The sequence below is a fragment of the Excalfactoria chinensis genome, chromosome 3 (assembly GCF_039878825.1).
Source record: "Excalfactoria chinensis isolate bCotChi1 chromosome 3, bCotChi1.hap2, whole genome shotgun sequence".
NCBI classification, from domain to species: domain Eukaryota; kingdom Metazoa; phylum Chordata; class Aves; order Galliformes; family Phasianidae; genus Excalfactoria; species Excalfactoria chinensis.
The window spans coordinates 39,965,056-39,986,309 of NC_092827.1; the positions used below are offsets into that span (position 1 = coordinate 39,965,056).

A 21,254-nucleotide genomic window follows, 5' to 3' on the forward strand; every position below is an offset into this window, starting at 1 on the left:
GTAAGGGGCACTGTTAAAAGGACGGTAGTTAGGCATTGTGATAGAATAATGAATTATATGGATAATTCAGCAGGGTGGGAAAAAAAGCTCCTGATAACTCTTTCAGTTAATACTTCTCAAAAAAAGCCAAAAACCAAACATGTCTACATTTAATCTAAGAGGGGTGCAAAGGTTTTCTGTATAGACAATAGTTCTTGCTGCCCAAAGTCAGTATCACAAGTGGATTAAACAAACTGGAAAAAAAGAAAATCTGTTGTTTTCATGAAGTAACAAAGCATTTATTGAGACTGAGAAAACCAGAAGAAGTATAAAGCCCTCTTCAAAACATCTCCCCCAGAGCTATCAGACCAAGAATAACTATACCAAGAATTTTATTCAAGTCATTTTTATCCTTACAATAAAATATTTTGACACTACAATACAAACAGAACCCTGGATAACAGAAAGAGCTGGGAACCCACTTGTGATAGCGGCAGAGTAGCAGAGATTAGCTATGCGACTGAACAGAATTTGGTCTCCTACCATTTATTTTACATCCTGATCCTGAAGGTTTGAAGGCAGCTACACTTTCTTAAAACATGCCTGTGTTTTCCAAGTGATTCTGCATGAGAAAAATCTCTGCCTTTGAGCAGTATAAAACTTCTAGGCTTTAAGGATTATTATTTTTTTTCAGGTTGTAACAGAATTGCAGGGCTTCAGCAATCTAGTCAGTATGCAGAGGTGTTACTGGACAAGAAAAATTTTGCATATAGACTGTAAATCACCAGTCCTGTCATTCAATCCTAGTAACACTTGAACAGGGACCATACAAAGTAAGATTTTCAGTAAAGTGGCTGAGACTATCAGTGCCTGCACACTGATTAACATCCTAGAAAATCCTACAGTTCATACATATGGTACAGATATACATGATGTAGAAAACTGTCCTCACTATTAATTATTCTGTTTTTCTAGTTCCAAAAAAACAATGAGTCTCTAGAATTTTTAAACAAGCATTGAAGTAAAGAACACTACAAGTTTAAGGCAATAAGCCGTCCACAGAAAATTTCATGGCAATAAAATTAACCAGAGTGGACAATGCTTGATTGAAATACTGCTGTGTTGTGTATCTTTTAGGTAATTGCTTCTGGTTTCCTGAAAATATTGCAGAAGTTATGGCTATAAAAATTATACTGAAAAATGAAATAATGAGGACACATCTGATACAAGTTAATTGCCTCATTAAATCATTTTTATAGACCGTGGAAAATCAAAGGTAGAGATTGGTGAAGGAACACAAGTGAAAACCAATACTTAAAAACTGATAAAGCTTTTTTCCATCACAGTGAATTAATGGGAAAAATAAAAGGAAGAATATTCTAACCTGCTGGGAAGTATTTTATTTAATCGTATTTGCCATATAGTGACTAGCAAGCCTAAAGCAGGTGAAAATACAAATGAGCATTACAGCAGCATTAAAGTAACGTGAAAGCACAAAGGAAATCACACGAGGTGGTCACAGGCAGTGCAGCTGTTATACACATATACAGCTGCTCAGAGCAGGCAGAATAAGCACATATTAGGAAACAAGCAGTCATGGATGGTATTTTGGTAATGGCTTGGCAGTTAATCTCCCAAACCATAGTCATCTCTAGTACAAGCCAGTCCTTTGTACTTTCTGAATGCAGATGTCTCAAACATGTTCATTACTTAGACAACGTGGACTTCCCAACTGGTAGATTCTGCAGTACGCAGCCCCTCCCCCAGGGAAACGAACACAATTTTATCTACATTGTAGATGTATTTAGTACCTACTGAACAATAGAATACAAGTCACCAGGAAAAAAAAAACACAATATGTAGTAGGAAAAACAAACAAACAAAAAAACACAAACAAAACACCTTACCTGGAGATAAAAATGAAGTAAATTGATAGAATATTTCACTATCCTTCTTCTGACCACTATAACCCACAATACTCCCAACCTCTAATGGGAAAGTCTTGAGATGTGCACCAGTAGCTAGATCATGAAGTTGCAGGACATTCTTCACATCATGCAAATAGCATAAAACAAGGAAGTTGGATCTCACACAAGCAACCCATTCTGAAGAGCATGGAAAAGAAAAAAACAAACATCATATATAAATTGACTGACATACACCATACCATTTTATAGGTCACTTGACTTCTGAAACAAAAAAACGTGAACCCAAACATAAAGGATGACATTCTTTGGATATGTGCTGACCATGTTTAAGCTAATTTATGCAGACATAGGTGAAAAGAATCATTTAACTAAGATTATTCCTCATTTTGGGCATTTATGGATCAACATTATTCTTAAATACCACCGATTTCAAAAAAATTCCACTGAGACCTTGTTTTAATTTTCATGCATTTCCATAAGTATTACTGGCAAAAATAAAATCATTACGATTTTGGCTCAAGATAAACTAATAATAATGAAGGGATGTATTATCCTGTGTTGCACAGTAAGTATAGCACCTGGAAGGTAGCATCCATCCTGTTTTAATTGTCTCAGCATTCAGGAGACTATTCTTCAAGCGAGCTCTAGTCAGCACTGTGAAATACTCAAACAGGCACACTGGAATCATGGACATGATTAATTAGTTTTGTTTGCAGCACTGGTGAGGCTGTGGTTCTTGTCCTCTTCCAACCACACATATGCCACTTTTCCCCTGATAAGTCAGACTGGAAATGAAAATCGTGGATAAGGCACCGGCATTACACAATGCCTTATCTTATCTACTGGAGCAAAACCAAAAAGGATGGACTCAAATGAGCAAGAAAAATCAGGTTGGAATGACTGGGGCACGCTGCCAGTGTCAAAGCAGCAAGTGGGGAATTTAAAATGCCAACACAGGAGCAAAAGACAAAACAGAAGCAAGAAAACATTGGCACAATTTCCATCTTATTCTGTATTGTATTATTCACATTTTAACAGCTTCTTCTCTTTCCTCAAAGCCCTGTAAAAACAAATGACTTGCATTCATAGAGTTGTACTGAACACTGTCTTATAAAAACATAATTGAGCATTCAGGAGCCAGAACAGAAGTTCAGTGACATATCATGCACCCCTTCCATTAAAGATAACAAGCTCTTCCTGAACTTGCTACTTTGCATAGCTTAGCTTCTTTAACAGCCTCTGCTTTCATGTGGAGTTTAGGTCTATCTTGATCCTCAGGAGCTTGAAAGCCATCAGAACCTAGCAGGTCTATAGCCTACACTTCTTTTAGCTTGATCCAAAAGAACTTAGCCATACAAATTTGTTATAGAAACAAGAAATTAAAGCTTTAATGCTCTGCCCTCTTCCCAAAGAACACCCCTGAAATTACTTTATCGTAATTTTCGTCTTTTTCCACCAGACTTTTCAACTCCCTCACAAGCTTCCAGCCTAAATCTGGGAATTTTTGGACAGAAGTCCCAGAACATAACATAAACCAAAAGTTCGTCCACAAATCCATGGTCTGAAATAGCATAATAGCAGACAATATAACACTGTTTATAAATTTAGCGGTCATCTAATTTTACTTCTGGAGTTTAAGCAAGACTGGAGAACAAAACATGCTTCATGACTTCATTATATATAAATATATATTTTGAAATATAGAATCATTCCTGGCCACATACAAAGAAAATATGCAGTCATTTGAAGTATTTATTACATCATCATTGCACAAACCTGCCAACATTTACATCTATAACTGGATCATTAATAAAAAAAAATCTGAATGAAATCCCTCTAGTAACATCCAGCTGTTACAATGAGCTCCTGTGAACTCTGTATCCTCAGTAACATCTGTAACAAATATGTCTCCGTTTACTCTTGAAATTTCCTGGCAAAGTCTCACAAAATGGACTGAGACACTCTCAGATCAGCCTCAATCACATTATACGCGTAGCTCTGCTTCAGCAAGGATACTCTTCAGGAAATCTTTATTTTAAAATTTAAATTGTGATCAACCTTAATTCTTCACTAATCATTCAGCAAAGCATTGCAATTTAGTGGATGTTTTCATTAAATGTCAAGCTACAGCAGATACTACTCTTTCCTTAAAAAAAAAAAAAAAATAAATTCATTTGCCCATAAGACTTCTGGTTTCCTGCTACTAAAGAACTTGCCTAGGAAGCAGCACTATTAACCTCATCATCAACTGGTTCATTTACAAATATGACACTTTCACCAAGCTGAAGATATGAGAAGACAATGGGAAATGGTTTTAAAACGGTCTATGAGATTTCAGCAGCATATCCTTGTAATTACTGTTTTGGTGCCTTCATAACTGCCTCCAAAACTTACAGTAATGGAACCTACATAAATACATGCAAATCAAAACAGAATGAAATAACTGTAGCAAGCTTGAAAGAGCAGAAGAAAAGAAAGACTAAGACTCAACATTTATATACGGCAAGCAAACAATGCTAAATTATTAACAAGAGCTATTTTTTGACTGCAAGCTCAGCCTGTTGCTCCCCTGCTCAGCACTGAGAACTGCAGGTGCTACTGAGTTTGTTGTGACAGCGGTCAGCCTCTGGTTTTGCCCATGTTTTGCAGAATGCACTCTACATGCCTCTGCACTTCCTTGAAGCTTTTAAGACTGTATGTGAACAAGCCTCACACGTCTAAAAGCTTGGGCTGACACCACTGCTGTACACTCCCTTTACAGAAAACAAGCAGCAATAAACATCTGTAGGACGTAGAACGGGTATTTTGGCTGCCCTGTTGAGTTTCTCTACAGATTCACATACTGAACAATAAACTAGTAGGAGGTTGCCTTTTCCAACCTGATCCTTCGGCTTAGGCATCAGAGATGAATGGAAACACCAGTCAATGCTACAAGCAGGTGTGAAGGAGTATCCTTGGTACTTTCCATTTCTCTCTGAAAATGAAAATATCCATCCTGATGACTACATAGTCATAAGAAGAAATGAACAAGTTATTTTCTATACAACATGCTCATGCATCCACTCAACAAATAAGAATGTGTGTTAATTGGCTGTGAAAACTTTAGCTAGGAAATTGATTCCAGTCATTTTTGGATTCTTTGGTCACCACAGATGACAATCAGTGTTCACTGTCTCAGCAGATTAACAGATATGCATGCTGGTCTCAAACAAAATGACCTATAACCACCCACTAAAAGATTGCTGCAGGTAGACTTGAAAGGAAAGCACCAGCAGCTTGCAGAGTAAACCATGAATCATTTTGAAACATGTGAGGGCAAGCAAGTTCTCACAGCATCTGTCTTTCCTCTGAGACACCATCAGTGACAGACTGCCATGATTAAGCTAAGGGCAAAGCTCCAACCAACTTCAGCACAAGGATTTTATACTCTACATTCTCACAGTATGAGAGACACAAATGAGAGAGCAGGGGGGTGGGCAAAGCTCTTCTGAAGCTGCAAACATCAGGAACAATGCTTCCTTAAATAACCAATAGGCTTTAGTCATCTGTGATTGATACAGCCTTTCCATGGTAAACTGAGTTAAACAGACACACCAAAGCCCTACCCTGGGAAGCAGAATAAAACTGAAGTTAGGGACATGTATCTGGACCACATCCTCTACATCCCTGATTGAGGGACTGCATCTAGCTTGGCCAGATCTTAGCTCTTAGTTGCTAAGAAACATGGCAGCTAAGCCACACAACATCTCCCAGTAGGAACTTATCAATCTGGTCCCTTGCATTGCAGCCAAGTTCCTCCTCTCTGTCATGCTGGTGTGCCAGCCAGCCCAACAGGGTACCTCCATGGGTAACAGACAGAACAGCTGCTCCTCAGACCATCCATGCAAGCCTCCACTAGCTTTACTTTGAACACAAAACTCTCCAGTGTGGAGTATGGGCACTTAAAAGACAACAAACGGTAAAGGAATGCACAAGTTTTCTGACAGCTGAGACAAACATGACAGACTGTTCACATCCATACACATTACACATCCCCTGCCATTTAGGATTAGTAATTTTGTGATCTCAGTTCAGCCTTTCTCTCCTGGTTCCACTACACTACCAAAAGACAACAATCACCAAACACACATGATGTTTCTGGATGTTTGTTCATTATCACCGCAGATTCTTAAGTATTTCTGATTTAGAAGGTTAGAGGTATGAGAGAAATCACTGCCTTTCACTAGCACAAGCTAGCTAAGGGAAGGTAAACATTCTACCTGCCCTGAATTTGGGTGTGCAGATGTTTGCAAGGTACAGAAACATTGTTAGCTTTGTCCCTGCTTACTAAATGGTTGAGATTTGAGGCATGGAGATTGGAACCAGATGACCTTTAAGGTCCCTTCCAACCTAAGCCGTTCTGTCATTCTAGGATATCATTCTATTGTTTAAAGTCATTTACCTGATCTACAATGTTCGGGAACACTGCTTACTTCTTAGCCCTCCCTACTCAGGAGATCTATTTTATTTTATTTTTTCACTGTCCCAACTACATGACAGGATGCAACTCCACAGGTACTGAGTACTCTGGGGGCAATTGGATAGTTAAATAACTTTTTGAGATCTATAACAACATAAGTTGGTCTTATGACTGAAAAACCATGATCCAAGCGTTTCTAATGACCACAGTGGTCACAGGTACATAGCTGCTTTTGAATGAAATCAGCACACCCCTTTGCAGCTATGCAGTTATTTGAACCACAAGTTCAACATTAGACACAAACTTCTCCTAGGGTTAAATTTCAGATTCCCCAAAAATTAAGAGTAACACTTCATAAACAAGGGCTAAAGTGGGAGGGAAATGAGTTTCATTGCACACCAAGATGTCCTCGGGCTCTTCCTTAAATTCCATTTTAAAATAGCTATCATTTCTTTCTTCCCCTTAACTCAGAGAGAAGTGATCCAAATTCATCCCAAGTTTCCACAAAGTCCCTGTTGTAAAATGAGGTGTGTGATCAGCCTTAATGTGGGACAATATTTGCTTTTCCCCTGTATTTCCCAAACTGGTTTATTTCTAAACAGTTCTGAAAATAAAAAAAAGTCAAAGTCAATTAAAAAGAAGTATATCTAGTAAAACTAAGTGATATCCATATTGTCTTGTAGGCGAGAATATTTGTTTCTTGGTTAAATCACATTTGCATGTTCCTTAAGAATGCAATATGACACTTTATGGAATTTCTTTTTTTAAAACTAATGGACATTGGCAGAATTTTGTTGTTACTAATACTTAATTTATTAATCATACATAACATTTATTTGCATCTAGCAAAGGTTTTCAGAAACAGAATTCAAGTCAACTCACAGAAACAAAATCAGATTGTGTCAGAATATTCAGTCAAGTATTCATATATCCAATAAAAGTACAAAGAGATATTTGTGGCCTGGAGGATCACTGACTATAGTATTTATAAAGAAATTCTAAAACAACTGATAATATCTGAGTCAACAGCCTCCCTCACATACCTTGAAGTGGACAAGCAGCAGCACTCATTTACCCTTTGAATCACTGCTGTCCTAGCTTTTGCTGAAGGCATTTCATTACATTGTCATCTCTGGATCACACAAAATCAAATTCCCTAGACTGCAAGGCTTACACAAGGCAATGAATTATTAACTGCCTTCTGCTATAATTATGTCTTTCCAAACCAAATCTTGGAATGATTAAAACAAAATGACAGAGACTGGTTTGCCTGCTATCTTCAAGTGTGTTATTTTATTCAGGGCTGCAATCTCCTAAAAGTGGTAAAACTCCCTTATGTTGGAGCTGAGCATGTAACACTAACTTGCAACTGTCTACCACAGCAACTGAACAATTCATGTACATTTTACTATAGCATTAGCTCTATGATACACTTACAATTGACCTTGTAGGGATGCTTTCATTTGCTCATTTAATGCAATACCATTATGCACCACCCCAAAAAGCTGGCAAAAAACCAAGAATATGATTGCTTTTTCTTGTTCCACATTCAAACACAGCAGAAGCATGATAATACACAATAGAGTCTTGAAAATCACTGTGATAGTTTCATATGACAGATTACTTTTGCCTTCAAGGGTGTAAGAGCTGAATGCCTGTTGTGTTTATAGTCTGAAGGCCAGTGCCCTCAGCAAACCCATTTATCTGGGCTTTTGATTCTCTAACTGCAGCATTTGTTATGTTTATATAGTCAAGACTGTCGCATATAATCCATTAGAGGAACGCTGCATACTTTATGCTGTTTTTTAATACTTGCACAAACATGAACTCAGTATGACTTTCCTTTAGAATAGAAGCAAAATGGAATTGAGCTAACTGACATGGTGCAGTGAAGAACAGATGTGGCTTTAAGATTGCTAGGAAGGAATATCTAGCTAGCATCTACATAGACACTGCACAATGCTTCTAGGCTGCCCAGATCACAGTGCAGGTAAACCCATGTCAGCTAAATGTATTTTATGCCAATCAGATGCCTCTGTCCCATTCTATTTAAACACTTGCTATCTGTAAGCTCGTTCTTCAGCTTGGTACCTTTCTATAAATTACTGTTCCTCGTAACCTACATATGGTTTCACAGACAGTCAGAAAATTTGCTTGCAATGAGAAATCAAACTTGGAAGCAGTTTTTTTAACCTGCATGCATCATTTATTTACTGTCTATAAATGGAAAAGTACTTCTTTTAAAATCCAGACTGTTCATGATTCAGAGAGTTCAGAATCTTGAGAAAAAGATTTGTGTCTCGCTAAGCCCTGCTCACCACTTCTGTGTTTACCAAAAATCTTGCAAAACTCAGGCTCCAGTTGTTTGGCAACATCACTGTATTTCTGGACATGCTTCATAGGTGCCTTATTTTTCCTCACAAATCTGTTACATTGGACAGATGGGACAGAGACTGCCCAGAGAGCATCTGGTCAACTGAAGAATATATCAAATACTATGTTGTAAACACTTCAGTCTCCATTTATGCCATATAGAGGATAAAGCCTATCTAGGGTGCAGCAGAAATCAGACAGGAAACAGTGCAGAAATTGAGATTTCTTAGAGGCCTTGGAAAGTGAGATCTTAACTGGAATTCAAAATAACAGCTGATTAGATTTGTCTTAGTAGCAGACAGAAGTATATACGGTAGCATATACGTATGTTCATCACATATACAGAGCATTTTACTCATTCTAAGAAACAGATCCCCACTGGAAAAGTAGCAGACAGTGAATCAGTGAATTTGTATAAAGAAGGATTAAAAAAAGAAGTTGAATTTTTTTGTATAGCTGTAATTATGGTAGTTGCATAAATCATAATTAGATCTTGCACAGTCTGGAGACTAGACTACATGAATGTACACAAAGCATCTGTCAAAAAATAGCTCAGGGGAAGTTTTTCTTTATTATCTGAAACTAATTTAAGTACAATGTTTTAATATCATTTTCCCCAAAACAGGATAAAAAAGCATCCCAATGTTGAACTTTAGTTCAGAAAATTTATCACAATATACCTTGAAAAACCAAACACTTCTACACTCCAAGAATTCCACGCACTTTGACTGTCTTGAGGATTTTTTCCACTGCTCTTTACTCGACTTATCGCTATCTCCGACCAGGTCTGCTCATAGTGTGGTACACTCCTACTGTGCTTGCTCTTTTCCTTCTTTCTGCTAACAAAGCCCCACTTGCTGTGATTTCCAACTGTCCAATAAGCATTTACTACATTAACACAAAGCAGGAAAATATTTACCCGCCATTTCCTACAAAAACAGAATTAAAACAAGGACAGATGAAGCGACTCCTTTATGGCCACACAGGATGCTAGAGAGAGAGAGGGGAATGGAATCTGGACCTCTCAAGTATTAAGCAAAACTTAATTGCAAGCAAACACATGAAATTCTAAACAAAGTTTGAAAACAGTAAAACATTAAGGTCTGTACAAGATCATCCAACTCACTAATGACTGTATTAGCTTAGAAAAACAGAATAGGGAGACTTTTGCATGACAAACTCTTACCTAAAACATCTTTTTCATGTTCAGGGATGAGAACTTTCCATTTGGACTCATCTGGGTCACTGAAGTCAATGTTGATTAATCGGTAATTTGGAGATTGACGGTTTGTCTTGAAAGTGAATATTGTTCCTTCGTTGGTGACATACTCATACTCAGCCTCAAAGTTATCTATCAGCTTCACCCACTGAAGAATTCCTGCAAGATTAAACATGTAAAGTGAATTCCTCAACTTCTGAAATAAAGCTTCCTTACACTCAAGAGCAAGGGCTGCCTCACAATTACTGTAGGTTCTTTCTCTAGTAACAACAGCAATCTAAAGAGATACTGCTATGGGATGGGCTTGATATGCTTGAATAATTAACCAGCTTTCCATTTCCAGTGGAAAAATGCCTGTTCATGGACAAGTTGAGGAATTTCTAACTAAATTCATGAAGAATACTGTCAGAACAACCAGAGAGTCACAGAATTGTAGGAGCTGGAAGGGACCCTTGAAGATTGTCTAGTTCTACATAATAAAATAGGTTCCCTAGGTTACACAAGAAAACATCCACGCAGGTTTCTCAGTATCTCCAGAGGAAGTGACTTCACAACTTCTCTGGGCAACCGGTTCCAGTACTTTGTCACTCTCAATGTAAAGTTTTTCCTTGTATTCATATGGAACTTCTTGTGTTGCAGTTTGTGCCCACTGCCCCCTGTTCTGTTGCTGGAAACCACTGTAAAGAGGTGGGCCCCATCCACTTGATACCACTTTTACATGTTTGTTGGAATTGGGAGTTGCAGCTGAGCCAAAGAATTTTGTCAAAAGTTTTCAAGTTGTATTTTTTATATATATTTTAATATATTTTAAAATTAGTGTTCAGCTACATAAGTCCTTTGCCTTCTTTCTGGAAAAGATTTTATCTTTTCTTCAAGTGTGAAAATTTCCATCTACCCTGAAAGCAAATAGTTAAATAGTTTACCACAGAAAAACAAATGGTGCTATCTGAATGAGTAGAATACATTTTAATATAAAGCATTTCCCTGTCAATTCAGGGACAACATCCCTGGACGTTATTCTACAGAAGCTTGTCATTGCCACCAGAAGGACTACACAATTAGCTAAAATGTTAACTCACATGTTTATCAAGAATGATATTGCATTTTTGCTATATCAACCTTATAGAATATCACACCCAATAACAGAAGTACATCACTCTTGATCATGAACTGCCTCAATTTATTCACTCCCTAGCACAGTCTTAATATTGAATAACCCAGAGTTGGGACAGAAATAATCTGCTACTTAATCACATCTTACTTTTTTGCATCAGGTTCAGAGGCCAGTGGAAAGGAAAAAAATACATCAGATATCATCAACATGCTTGTTACATCTGCAACTCAACCTATCAACCAAGCATATTATTACGGGCATGCAATAAGTAGGAGTCCTTACTGATGAGAGAAACTGAAACTTTTCTGTTTGTAAATAACAATTGTCCATTCTCTACCTCATCCTTAAAACTAAAGGTTGTTTCTACATTCAAACAAGAACCCAAACTGCGCATAAATGTGATCATGTAAGTCCATAACACAGTATTTCCTTCAATAAATCAGCACAACAATATTAATAGTTGCTCAGGATAATAAAATTAGGACACAGCTGATATATAATTGTTTTAAGTTTAAGAAAAGTTAACTGAGGAAGCAGTGAGATGGCATTTTAAACTCATTAAATACAGTAAGAGTACAGTCAGGTCTAGTATGTTCATAAAGCTTGTATCACCCAATTAATTGCCAATTTAGTTTAAGGAAAACTGCCCCGTCTCTTCTCACAAAGTGAGGGATTAGTCAGTTAAATTTTACTTTTTATACTACTGTAATATAAACTTCCCAAATAATCTTGTCAGCTTAGTATTTGAGTGAGCATACTGCATGTGAAATCTTTATTCTTCACTGGGGCCCAAACTTTCGTTTTTCTCAAGAGATCTCATGCTGAAGACAAATCCTGCTAAGCCCCTGAATTTCCATGGAAAAAAATATGTCTTAAAGTCCAGTAAAAGCAGAATATCTATCCTACATCTAACTCTAATATATACCAGTGAAACTGTTTTAAGATCTCAAGTCACACACACAACAGTTTCACAAGATAAAAATTTAATTGCAGTGTAATGCTATAAAAATACTGGCACATTTGTATTTCAGTATCTGACAGAATGAAATCATCCTCCTAAGGAAGAACAAGACTTCATAAAAAGGAATCCCAAGACTGTTGAAAAAAATCCATTTTTTTTTTAATGGTAAATGCACATAGTAACTGCAAACTGCACAGTCAAAACAAAAAGAAAAAAGAAAGGATTCAGTGGAAAAAAAGGACAATATCATTACATTAGCAATTTATGCTGCTGCCTTGCAACTCATTTATCCAGTCCCAATAGAACAGTAAGTACACAATGAGAGAGCTGATACTCTCTACAGGGATACACTAAGTTGTTATTACAAAAAAAAAAAAAAAAAAAAAAAAAAAGTCAAGAGCATTCATCTTGTTAAAGTGAATATTATACAGTCCTTTGAAGACAAATACTGTAGGTGAATTACATCCAAACCACTGTCTCGCTGAAGTGGTTAATTACATCAATATCTGTCCTGAGTTAAGAGCCAGTAACAAGGCAGCTACAAGCAGTTGAGAAGGACAGTTACATCAGGTACATTTGCTACTGCTACTTGCTGTAGTTTTTCAGTGAGTGAAAGAAACCCAGCCATAGAGAGCGCATCTGTATTGCATACTGCAGCTGATCCAGACACAGCTTGCAGCTGATAGGGATGCCCCAGCATTGCCTTATATCAGTCTGTTTTGCTTTTTCTTTTGAGCTAGGAACAACAATTGGCCAACCAGCACAGCCACTTCCCAGCTGAAAACTGACTAGGGGTGAGGGAATATGTTATTTGGCTAAACCCCTTCTGGCTGCTGATGCCCATGTCTCCCTAGTGCCAGCCCAAATGGAGGGGCACCCCTGCAGCTATGCCAGTATAGAGGAGCACCCCAGCGAGCAGCATGACCACATGGCCAGGTGCTGGGTTGATTCAGCATCACTTCAAGAGTTGTTCTTCACTCTGCTCTTCCTAGCCCACTTTTTTTGTTTTGCTTATCTGCCTTCGAAGCGCTACAAAATAAGCTCCTCTCTTTTGTTGCCTGACCAAGCATGCAGACAGAAGAGCACCAGTATGCACAAGGCAGCAGCAAAGAGAAGCAGAAGAGGAGGAACATTTTTCATGATTAATGAGCCATAGGAGAAGTCTGACTGAACCAAAACTGCACACTCCTTTATCTCCCTCCTCCAGCAGCAGGCCTCCACTTTCATGCTTGGTTTGGCATTTGCCCGAGTGAACACTGTAGCAGATTAAATTAGTTAACCTAAAAGAACGTTGATCTGTTTTACAGGGTTTTCATTTCCCTGACAGAATAGCAAGAGTCATCACCTATTCACAGGTTGAGACAGGAGATGCTGACTGACTTAAAGCGAGGGGCCAGCACTAGGTAATCTGTTGGCATGAAAACATGGGTAGAGCCAGACAAAGGAGTTGGCTGTCTCAAACTGCTCTCTCCAGCACCCAAAGCACCAAGGGGAACAGACAAAGCAGATTTCTATTGAAAACTGCACATTACACTAGGAGGGAAGTTTGTTTAAAGGAACATAATTTGAAATGCAAAGTACACCTTGTCAATGGTTCTTTCTGTATCAGGAATGCATCTACAAGTCCTTCCAGATGGGGAGACATGGGCATTCAGATTTAAGCTAAGTGTAACCAGATTAAGTGCAACTATTCTGTTTCTTCAAGTGTCTTTTGTTTATATGGGTAGCTACTGAGTACTATGGAAGATATTCTGCATGTAGCATTCACTTGGCATGAATTTAGGAAGATTGTATAGTAACTGATCAAACACTCAAAATCAAGGTGAACCATGTAGACCTAAAGCACCTATTGTCATGGTTTTATGATCATCAGTATTCTATATCATTACATCATTTAGTGTACTGGTAATTTCTGGGCCGAACTAGCCTGTAAACTGTCAACACCTATGGAACATTCTCTATACATGGGTAACAGAACAGCTGAATGAGTAAGGCTGAGAATCATCAACAGAAGAGGATGTTCCAGAGATCAGAGGTAAACAAAAAAGCAGTCCAGCATGCAGTACAAATGGGAAAATGTGTCTGACCATGGAGGACCCACATTATAACTACTACTAGAAGGAAAACAAAGAATACACAAGAATACATCGGATAATAGAAGACCTCCCAAGTCCTTTCTCTCAACACTGTGCCACCAGTTCCAAACCCAAGGGAAAATCTGAGAAAGTCTGTGAAGATACTAGTGAACAAGCAGCTCTAGTAAACAAACAAAAACCCAAGCCAGAATTTGTATGTCTTAGTGAAGGGTATAAAGCTATGGAAATAGAGATGAACTACACAGTTTCTCTAAGACAAGGCAACTGTGGAGTACATTTAAAACAGGTAGGAAGCATGATTAAATCTAAAAAGTTTTCCAGTAGAATAACCAATGAATATACCTTAATTGGAGCTCCAGTGCCCAAATCTTCCATCAGAGCAAGGATGGTAGACCTGCTATGGGCCATAGGCTGCAGTCAGATCTCTGTACAATTGTTATGTGATCAGCACACTCATTCTTAGCAAACAGTGAAAGATACACACACACCTTCCCACTGTATGGCTGGATGAACATTCACCTGCTGATTATATCCATGACCAAAAGCAAACGCATGCATGTATCTAGTTAGCTAAACAGTTTCTCCTCACCCTTGAAATACTTTGACAAAAAGTCACCAAGGCTGCTTACCCTGATCTAAAGGCAGCTGAAGGGTCCCTGTTTCAATCTCAAATTCAAACAGTGTTCCAGTAACAGAAACAATACATCTCTAAGTAATGACTTAAAAAAAAAAAAAAGCCTCCCAAAAGCACTAACTTATCTAACTCCATAGCTAAGAATAGTCACAGAGACAATATGAATTAAAAAAAATATTGCACTTGCAAAAAGCAAAAGATTTTTTGTTTGTTTTTTGAATTTGGATAGATAGAAGTCAATAACTAAGCACTGAGAAAGAAAAGTCTGTAATTCCAAGAAGACAAGGCCAGAGGTGGCACACTCTTCTTTAAATGAAAGGAGGGCAGGAAGAGGTGAAGAACAAGATCTTTATTAAGATCTGCAAGTTTTACTAGCAATCTGTTGAGAATAAATCTCTAAGGAGATCCACTAAGAAGTGTCTGTAGTCCAGGCTCCCTTACCCTCAGCACCAAGGTCAATGAAGACTCAAAATTTAATCCACATAAGTATGCAATGAGATATTACATGTAGCAAAAGCACGAGGTTAAAGCTGTTGGTATTTCCTACATCCTGCTATAACTTAATCAATGTTTCTGCCAGTCCTTCCTCTGAAGTGCATTGCTGAAAAGCTATAGACAGTTTGGCATACATGTTCTGTCAGAGAACTATCCACCATCAAATAACTACATTACAGTTGCAACTCTGATAACGGGATTTATAACCTTCACGTGATGGTCAGTAAAAGCTATGCCCCATAGCAGAAAAGCATAATCCTACAGAGCTGACCCTTCTTCAGCAATAATTAGAGCAAAAATAACAAAATGTATGGATTATCAAAGAAAATTTTCAGATCAGCGAGATCAAAAAGAAAACCACGTCTGTAAGCAGCACAGATTCAGTCCTCAGCAGGACACAGCAAAACATTTGCTGGTCTGCTGGGGGCTCTCTGTGATGAAGCAGCTTTGTGGCTGACTGATGAAAAGTACAGGGGAAGGAAAAGCTAATTTGAACAAACTGTGATTATAGCAGCAAGAATGATCACAGAGAGCCTGCCGTTAGCCCTCTTTGAGAAAGACAGAGTACTGGAGAGTCGCTGTTCATCAGCTTGCAAATGTTCTCAATAATTCCTTCCGTATTTCATGGTTCACAGAAAGGCCAAACAATCCATTTGTGGCAAATAACCTCCTCACTATGCTGGCTGGAGACAGTGATTTTACTTATCAGCTAATGGCAGTTTTTCATCTGATGTATGGGGAAAAGTTATGAGTAAGAAAAACTCTCATTCAACCTTTTTCATGTATTCCAGCAGCCAAAGTGATCAGGTAAAGCTATAAAATAAAAAGCTATAAAGCTGGTCAGCATTTAAACAGCTTTTCCTCCAAGCTCAGGATCAGTGCATCCCTGTGAGCAAGAAACTGGGAAAGGGTGGCAGGAGACCTGTGTGGATTAGCAAGGAGTTCATGCACAAACTCAAAGGGAAGGAAGAAGGCCCATGAAACATAGAAAAAGGGTCTGACCACTTGGGAAGAGTATAGAAATGTTGTCAGGGCCTGCAGGGATGCAACGAGGAAGGCTAAAGCCCACCTGGAATCAAACCTGGCAATAGTTATAAAGGATAACAAAAAAGGCTTTTTAAAGTATGTTAACAGTAAAAGGAAGACTTGAGAGAATGTGGGCCTCCTACTAAGTGAAGTGGGTGTTCTGCTCATGGGGGATTCTGAGAAAGCGAAGATACTGAATGCCTTCTCACTTCTGTCTTCAGGAAGCTAGTGAGAGCATCTGGGGAATGGAAGACTTCCCTTCAGTCAGGGAAGAGGTGGTCCGTGAGTGCCTAGGCAACACCAATGTTCATAAATTCATGGGACCTGTTGGGGTGCATCCATGGGTGCTGAGGGAGCTGGCGGACATGATTGCTGAACTGCTCTTGATCATCTTTGAGAGGTCTTGGAGAACGGGGGAGGTGCCTGAAGACTGGAGGATAGCCAATGTCACTCCAGTCTTCAAAAAGGGCAGGAAGGAAGATCCAGGTAATTACAGGACAGTCAGCCACAGCTCTGTCCCTGGAAAGGTGATGGAACAGCTTGTGCTGGATGCCATCTCCAGACAATTGGAAGAAAATGAGGTTATCAGGAGTAGTCAGCATGGGTTCACCAAGGGGAGGTCATGCTCGAAAAACCTGGCAGCCTTCTATGACATTGTCACTGGCTGGGTGGATGGGGGGAAAGCAGTGGATGTAGTCTACGTTGATTTCAGCAAGGCATTTGATATGGTCTCCCACAACATCCTTATAACAAATCTGAGTGGACAGTGGAGTGGGTTGAGAACTGGCTGACTGGCAGAGCACAGGGGGTCATTGTTGGCAGCGAAGAACATAATACTAATTTTGAAGTTTTAAGCATCAAAAGTTTCCTTGTTACCTCAACTTCTGAGCTTGTTACTGTGGATGTCAAAAAAAGTTCAATTAAAAAAATAATCTGAAAAGTTATTTCCCTGCTATAAATTGTCACGTCATTTGTCACCAGAAAAGACACTTGTGAAGAAAAAAAGCCATAAGATGTTCTGAATGCTAGTTTATATATCCATCAGCCTTTTCTAATGCCCCACATACTAACAAAAACCAAACTGAATTAACCAAAGAAGTGGTAGCATGTTCCTTGCAAAAGTAATCATGTTGAATAGCATATGAAATTATCTTTTAATTTTCACTGCTTCCACTCATATCAGCCAACAGCTTAATTGCACAAGGTCAGCAAGTTACCATATGAAAGGTGTCTGAACTTTCATGCAGAAGCAGTCTTATTGCAGAATACCAACAAACTAGATTAATCAGGCTTTTATTTTAGAGATTTTTCAAACCTGAAAATCCACATACTCGAAGGCTTTCAAGTTTCAAGTATTTTTTATGAGAAGAGATTTTGAAAAGTGACCATTTACTCTGGAATTTATATCACGCTACTAAATTCACAGTAGTCTTTATCACAGAATCACAGAATCACAGAATTATAGGGGTTGGAAGGGACCTCTAGAGATCATCGAGTCCAACCCCCCTGCCAAAGCAGGCTCCCTACACCACGTCGCACAGGTAGGCGTCCAGGCGTGTCTTGAATATCTCCAGAGAAGGAGACTCCACCACCTCCCTGGGCAGCCTGTTCCAGTGCTCCGTCACCCTCACCGTAAAGAAGTTCTTGCGCACATTCGTGCGGAACTTCCTATGCTGGAGTTTCAGCCCGTTGCCCCTAGTCCTGTCCCCACGCACTACTGAAAAGAGACCAGCCTCGCCACTATAGCTCCCACACCCCAGGTATTTATAAACCTGGATCAAGTCCCCTCTCAGCCTTCTTTTCTCAAGGCTAAACAGACCCAGTTCCCTAAGTCTCTCCTCGTAGGGGAGATGGTCCAGGCCCTTCACCATCTTTGTGGCCCTCCGCTGGACTCTTTCCAAGAGATCCCTGTCTTTTTTGTACTGGGGAGCCCAGAACTGGACACAGTATTCCAGATGAGGCCTCACCAGGGCAGAGAAGAGGGGGAGGATCACCTCCCTTGACCTGCTGGCTACGCTCTTTTTAATGCACCCCAGAATGCCATTGGCCTTTTTGGCTACAAGGGCACACTGCTGGCTCATGGCCAACCTGTCGTCCACCAGGACGCCCAGGTCCCTCTCAGCAGAGCTCCTTTCCAGCAGGTCTTCCCCCAACCTGTACTGGTGTATGCAATTATTTCTACCGAGATGCAAGTAAGTCCCGGAGGAGATCAAAGTTGGCTCTCCTGAAGTCCAGGGTAGCAATCCTACTTTTTGTTTTGCTTCCTCCGCTCAGGATCTCGAACTCCACCATCTCATGGTCGCTACAACCCAAGTTACCCCCGACTTTTACTTCCTTAACGAGTCCTTCCTTGTTGGTGAGAATAAGGTCCAGCAGCACCCCGCCCCGCGTCGGTACCTCGACCATCTGCATTAGAAAGTTATCTTCAATACACTGCAAGAATTGTCTGGACCGCGCATGCTTGGCCATATTGGTCGTCCAGCAAATATCTGGATAATTGAAATCCCCCAAAAGTACCAACGCCCGGGAGCGTGATGCTACTTCCAGTTGGCTACGGAAGGCCTCATCAACCTCCTCTTCCTGATCAGGAGGCCTGTAGTACACACCCACTACAGTGTCCCCCTTACCAGCCTGGCCCTTGATTCTCACCCACAAGCTCTCGACTGCTACATCACTCTCCCCCAGGTGGAGTTCAATACATTCTAGCTGCTCTCTCACATAAAGAGCAACTCCACCACCCCGCCTTGCTAGCCGATCTTTATATTTAAGACATGATAGATATTCTCATAGTAAACACTAGTTCAAATTGGAAGACAGCTTCACGGCCCTAGCGGTATGATCATAACCTATCTAGACAGCATGCAGCCCTTCATTTGCATCATCTGCATGCGCATCAAAAACTACCTCCATTTTGAATCACTCAGTATACACCTTGCTTTTAAGATCTCACTCTGACCAAGGCAGCTACAAAAAATAACTCTTTTCTCCCCCACCCCTCCCCTTTCTTCTTCACAGCCACAAATTTTTAATTATGTGTGTCACTCTGGTCTCCAAAGGTAAAGCAGGTTTTCAAGAAACTTGGACTATGCTTGAAATTAATAACTCAACCTCATAGGATCAGACTTCATTTATGAATGCCTGGAGGAGAGGATCTACTAAGGTTTGTCTGGAAGGAATGAACCTTTGTCACATTTGTACATAGAGCTCCCAGTACAACTCATCCTGTGGATGATGGCTACTCATTGTAATGCTATATATTTTGAATTAAAATAAATAAATAAGAAGGGAAAAAAAAGAAAATAAGGAGGCAATCTTTGTTTCTGGATTAAGAAGTTCAGACATGTCAAGATATATAAGACTAGCCCAAAAGAAAGAAATCAAACACTTTTATGAGCAGAGATTCATCACTTTCAAGGCTTCTATTTTACTTCCCTTTAAATGCTTACACAATGGACAGAAGAGAATATATGTGCTTTGTTTAGAGAGTTATAGCTTATGGCCTCATGCAGCAAAACAGAGCAATAGAAAACAGGAACTAATGGTGATCTCTCATGCCATACTTTCTCTAACATACATAAAGTACAAACAGTCTAAAGAATACCTTGATTGTGAGTACTATTTATAAATGCGATGTCCAGGGAGACATTAGATCTCTTTATTCAAATTGTAACCTGTTTAACCTTATTGCTAATGAGTCCCCTTGAATTAAGAGTATCTACAACAAGACTGTTGAGAATGACCATTTATAAAATATGAAAATGTTTTCTTAATGCAAACACAGTTTTGTTAAGGCATCCATGTATTTTTACAATATTGAGCTGATTTTGTTGTTGTTGTTGTTTTTTAAATTGTTAATCATTATTATTTTGAAGTTTCTTAAAACACAGAAGTCTTTCTCCACCTGCTATGCTCAGCTTTCTAGCTGATGTCTATTATCATCTCACTATTCTTTCTCTTGTCCATTTTCACCACAAAGGTTTTGACTTACGTTTTCAGCCTATGTAGAATATACTGACTCACCCCTTTGATGTTACTGTATATAGCACTGTTCACTGCTGTTTATTTATCTGTTATAAAGACAACCTTATAAACTGCAAGACTAAACAAAAGTACAAAAAGATCATGCAAACCTAATGTTAACAGACAGTTGACAAACATCATATTTACTTTTCTGCCTGCCCACAGAGCACATTTCTTCAGTTTGTCTAGGAAAAACAGAATGCTCTTCTGAACAAAAATACAGAATAAAGAAACTCTTACAGCTGATAACACTGCTTTTCAAGTCCTTTTTGCAGTCTGCCTTGCTTCTCATACCAGCCTAGTACAGCAGCTCCAGTTGACAACTTTGCAACACTGAAGTTTAGTCTTTTTCAGTTTGCCTAACCTCTTTCAAGCTAGTAGTTCTTCAATATTTTAGACAAGATTAACTTCTTTACATGCTTTACCTACCTCCCACTCCTTCCTGGGAGCCATCACGAACCAGTTAAAGGTCGACCAGTGGATCAGGCCCAGTCAGCATGGGTTTATGAATGGTAGATCCTGTTTAACAAACCTGACTTTATTCTATGACAAGGTGACCCACTTAGTGGATGAAGGTAAGGCTGTCGATGTGGTCTACCTGGACTTCAGTAAAGCCTTCGACACTGTCCTCCACAACAACCTTGTGAAGAAGCCAGCTGCCCATGGTTTGGGTGGACGTATGCTCCACTGGGTGAAACACTGGCTGGATAGCTGGGCCCAAAGAGTTGTGGTCAATGGAGTTAAATCCAGCTGGCAGCCACTCACGAGCAGTGTCCCCCAGGCTGGGTACCGATGCCACTTCTATTTAAAATCTTTATTAACAATCTTGATGAGGGGATTGAGTGCACACTCAGTAACTTTGCAGATAACACCAAGCTAGGAGGGAGTGTTGATCTGCCTAGGGGAGAAAGGCACTACAGAGGGACCTGGACAAACTGGATTGATGGGCC

General features: G+C 39.4%; 1 protein-coding gene across 1 annotated transcript in view; it reads right to left on the bottom strand.

Moving 5' to 3' along the window:
* PREP (prolyl endopeptidase) overlaps positions 1-21,254 on the bottom strand; it is a 90,523-nt gene that overhangs the window by 30,676 nt on the left and 38,593 nt on the right. Inside the window, exons 8-9 of the mRNA XM_072333085.1 lie at positions 9,926-10,117; positions 1,887-2,084 (exon numbers count right to left, since the gene is read on the bottom strand). Coding sequence (XP_072189186.1) covers positions 1,887-2,084; positions 9,926-10,117 — 390 coding nt within the window. The remainder of the gene's footprint in view (positions 1-1,886; positions 2,085-9,925; positions 10,118-21,254) is intronic.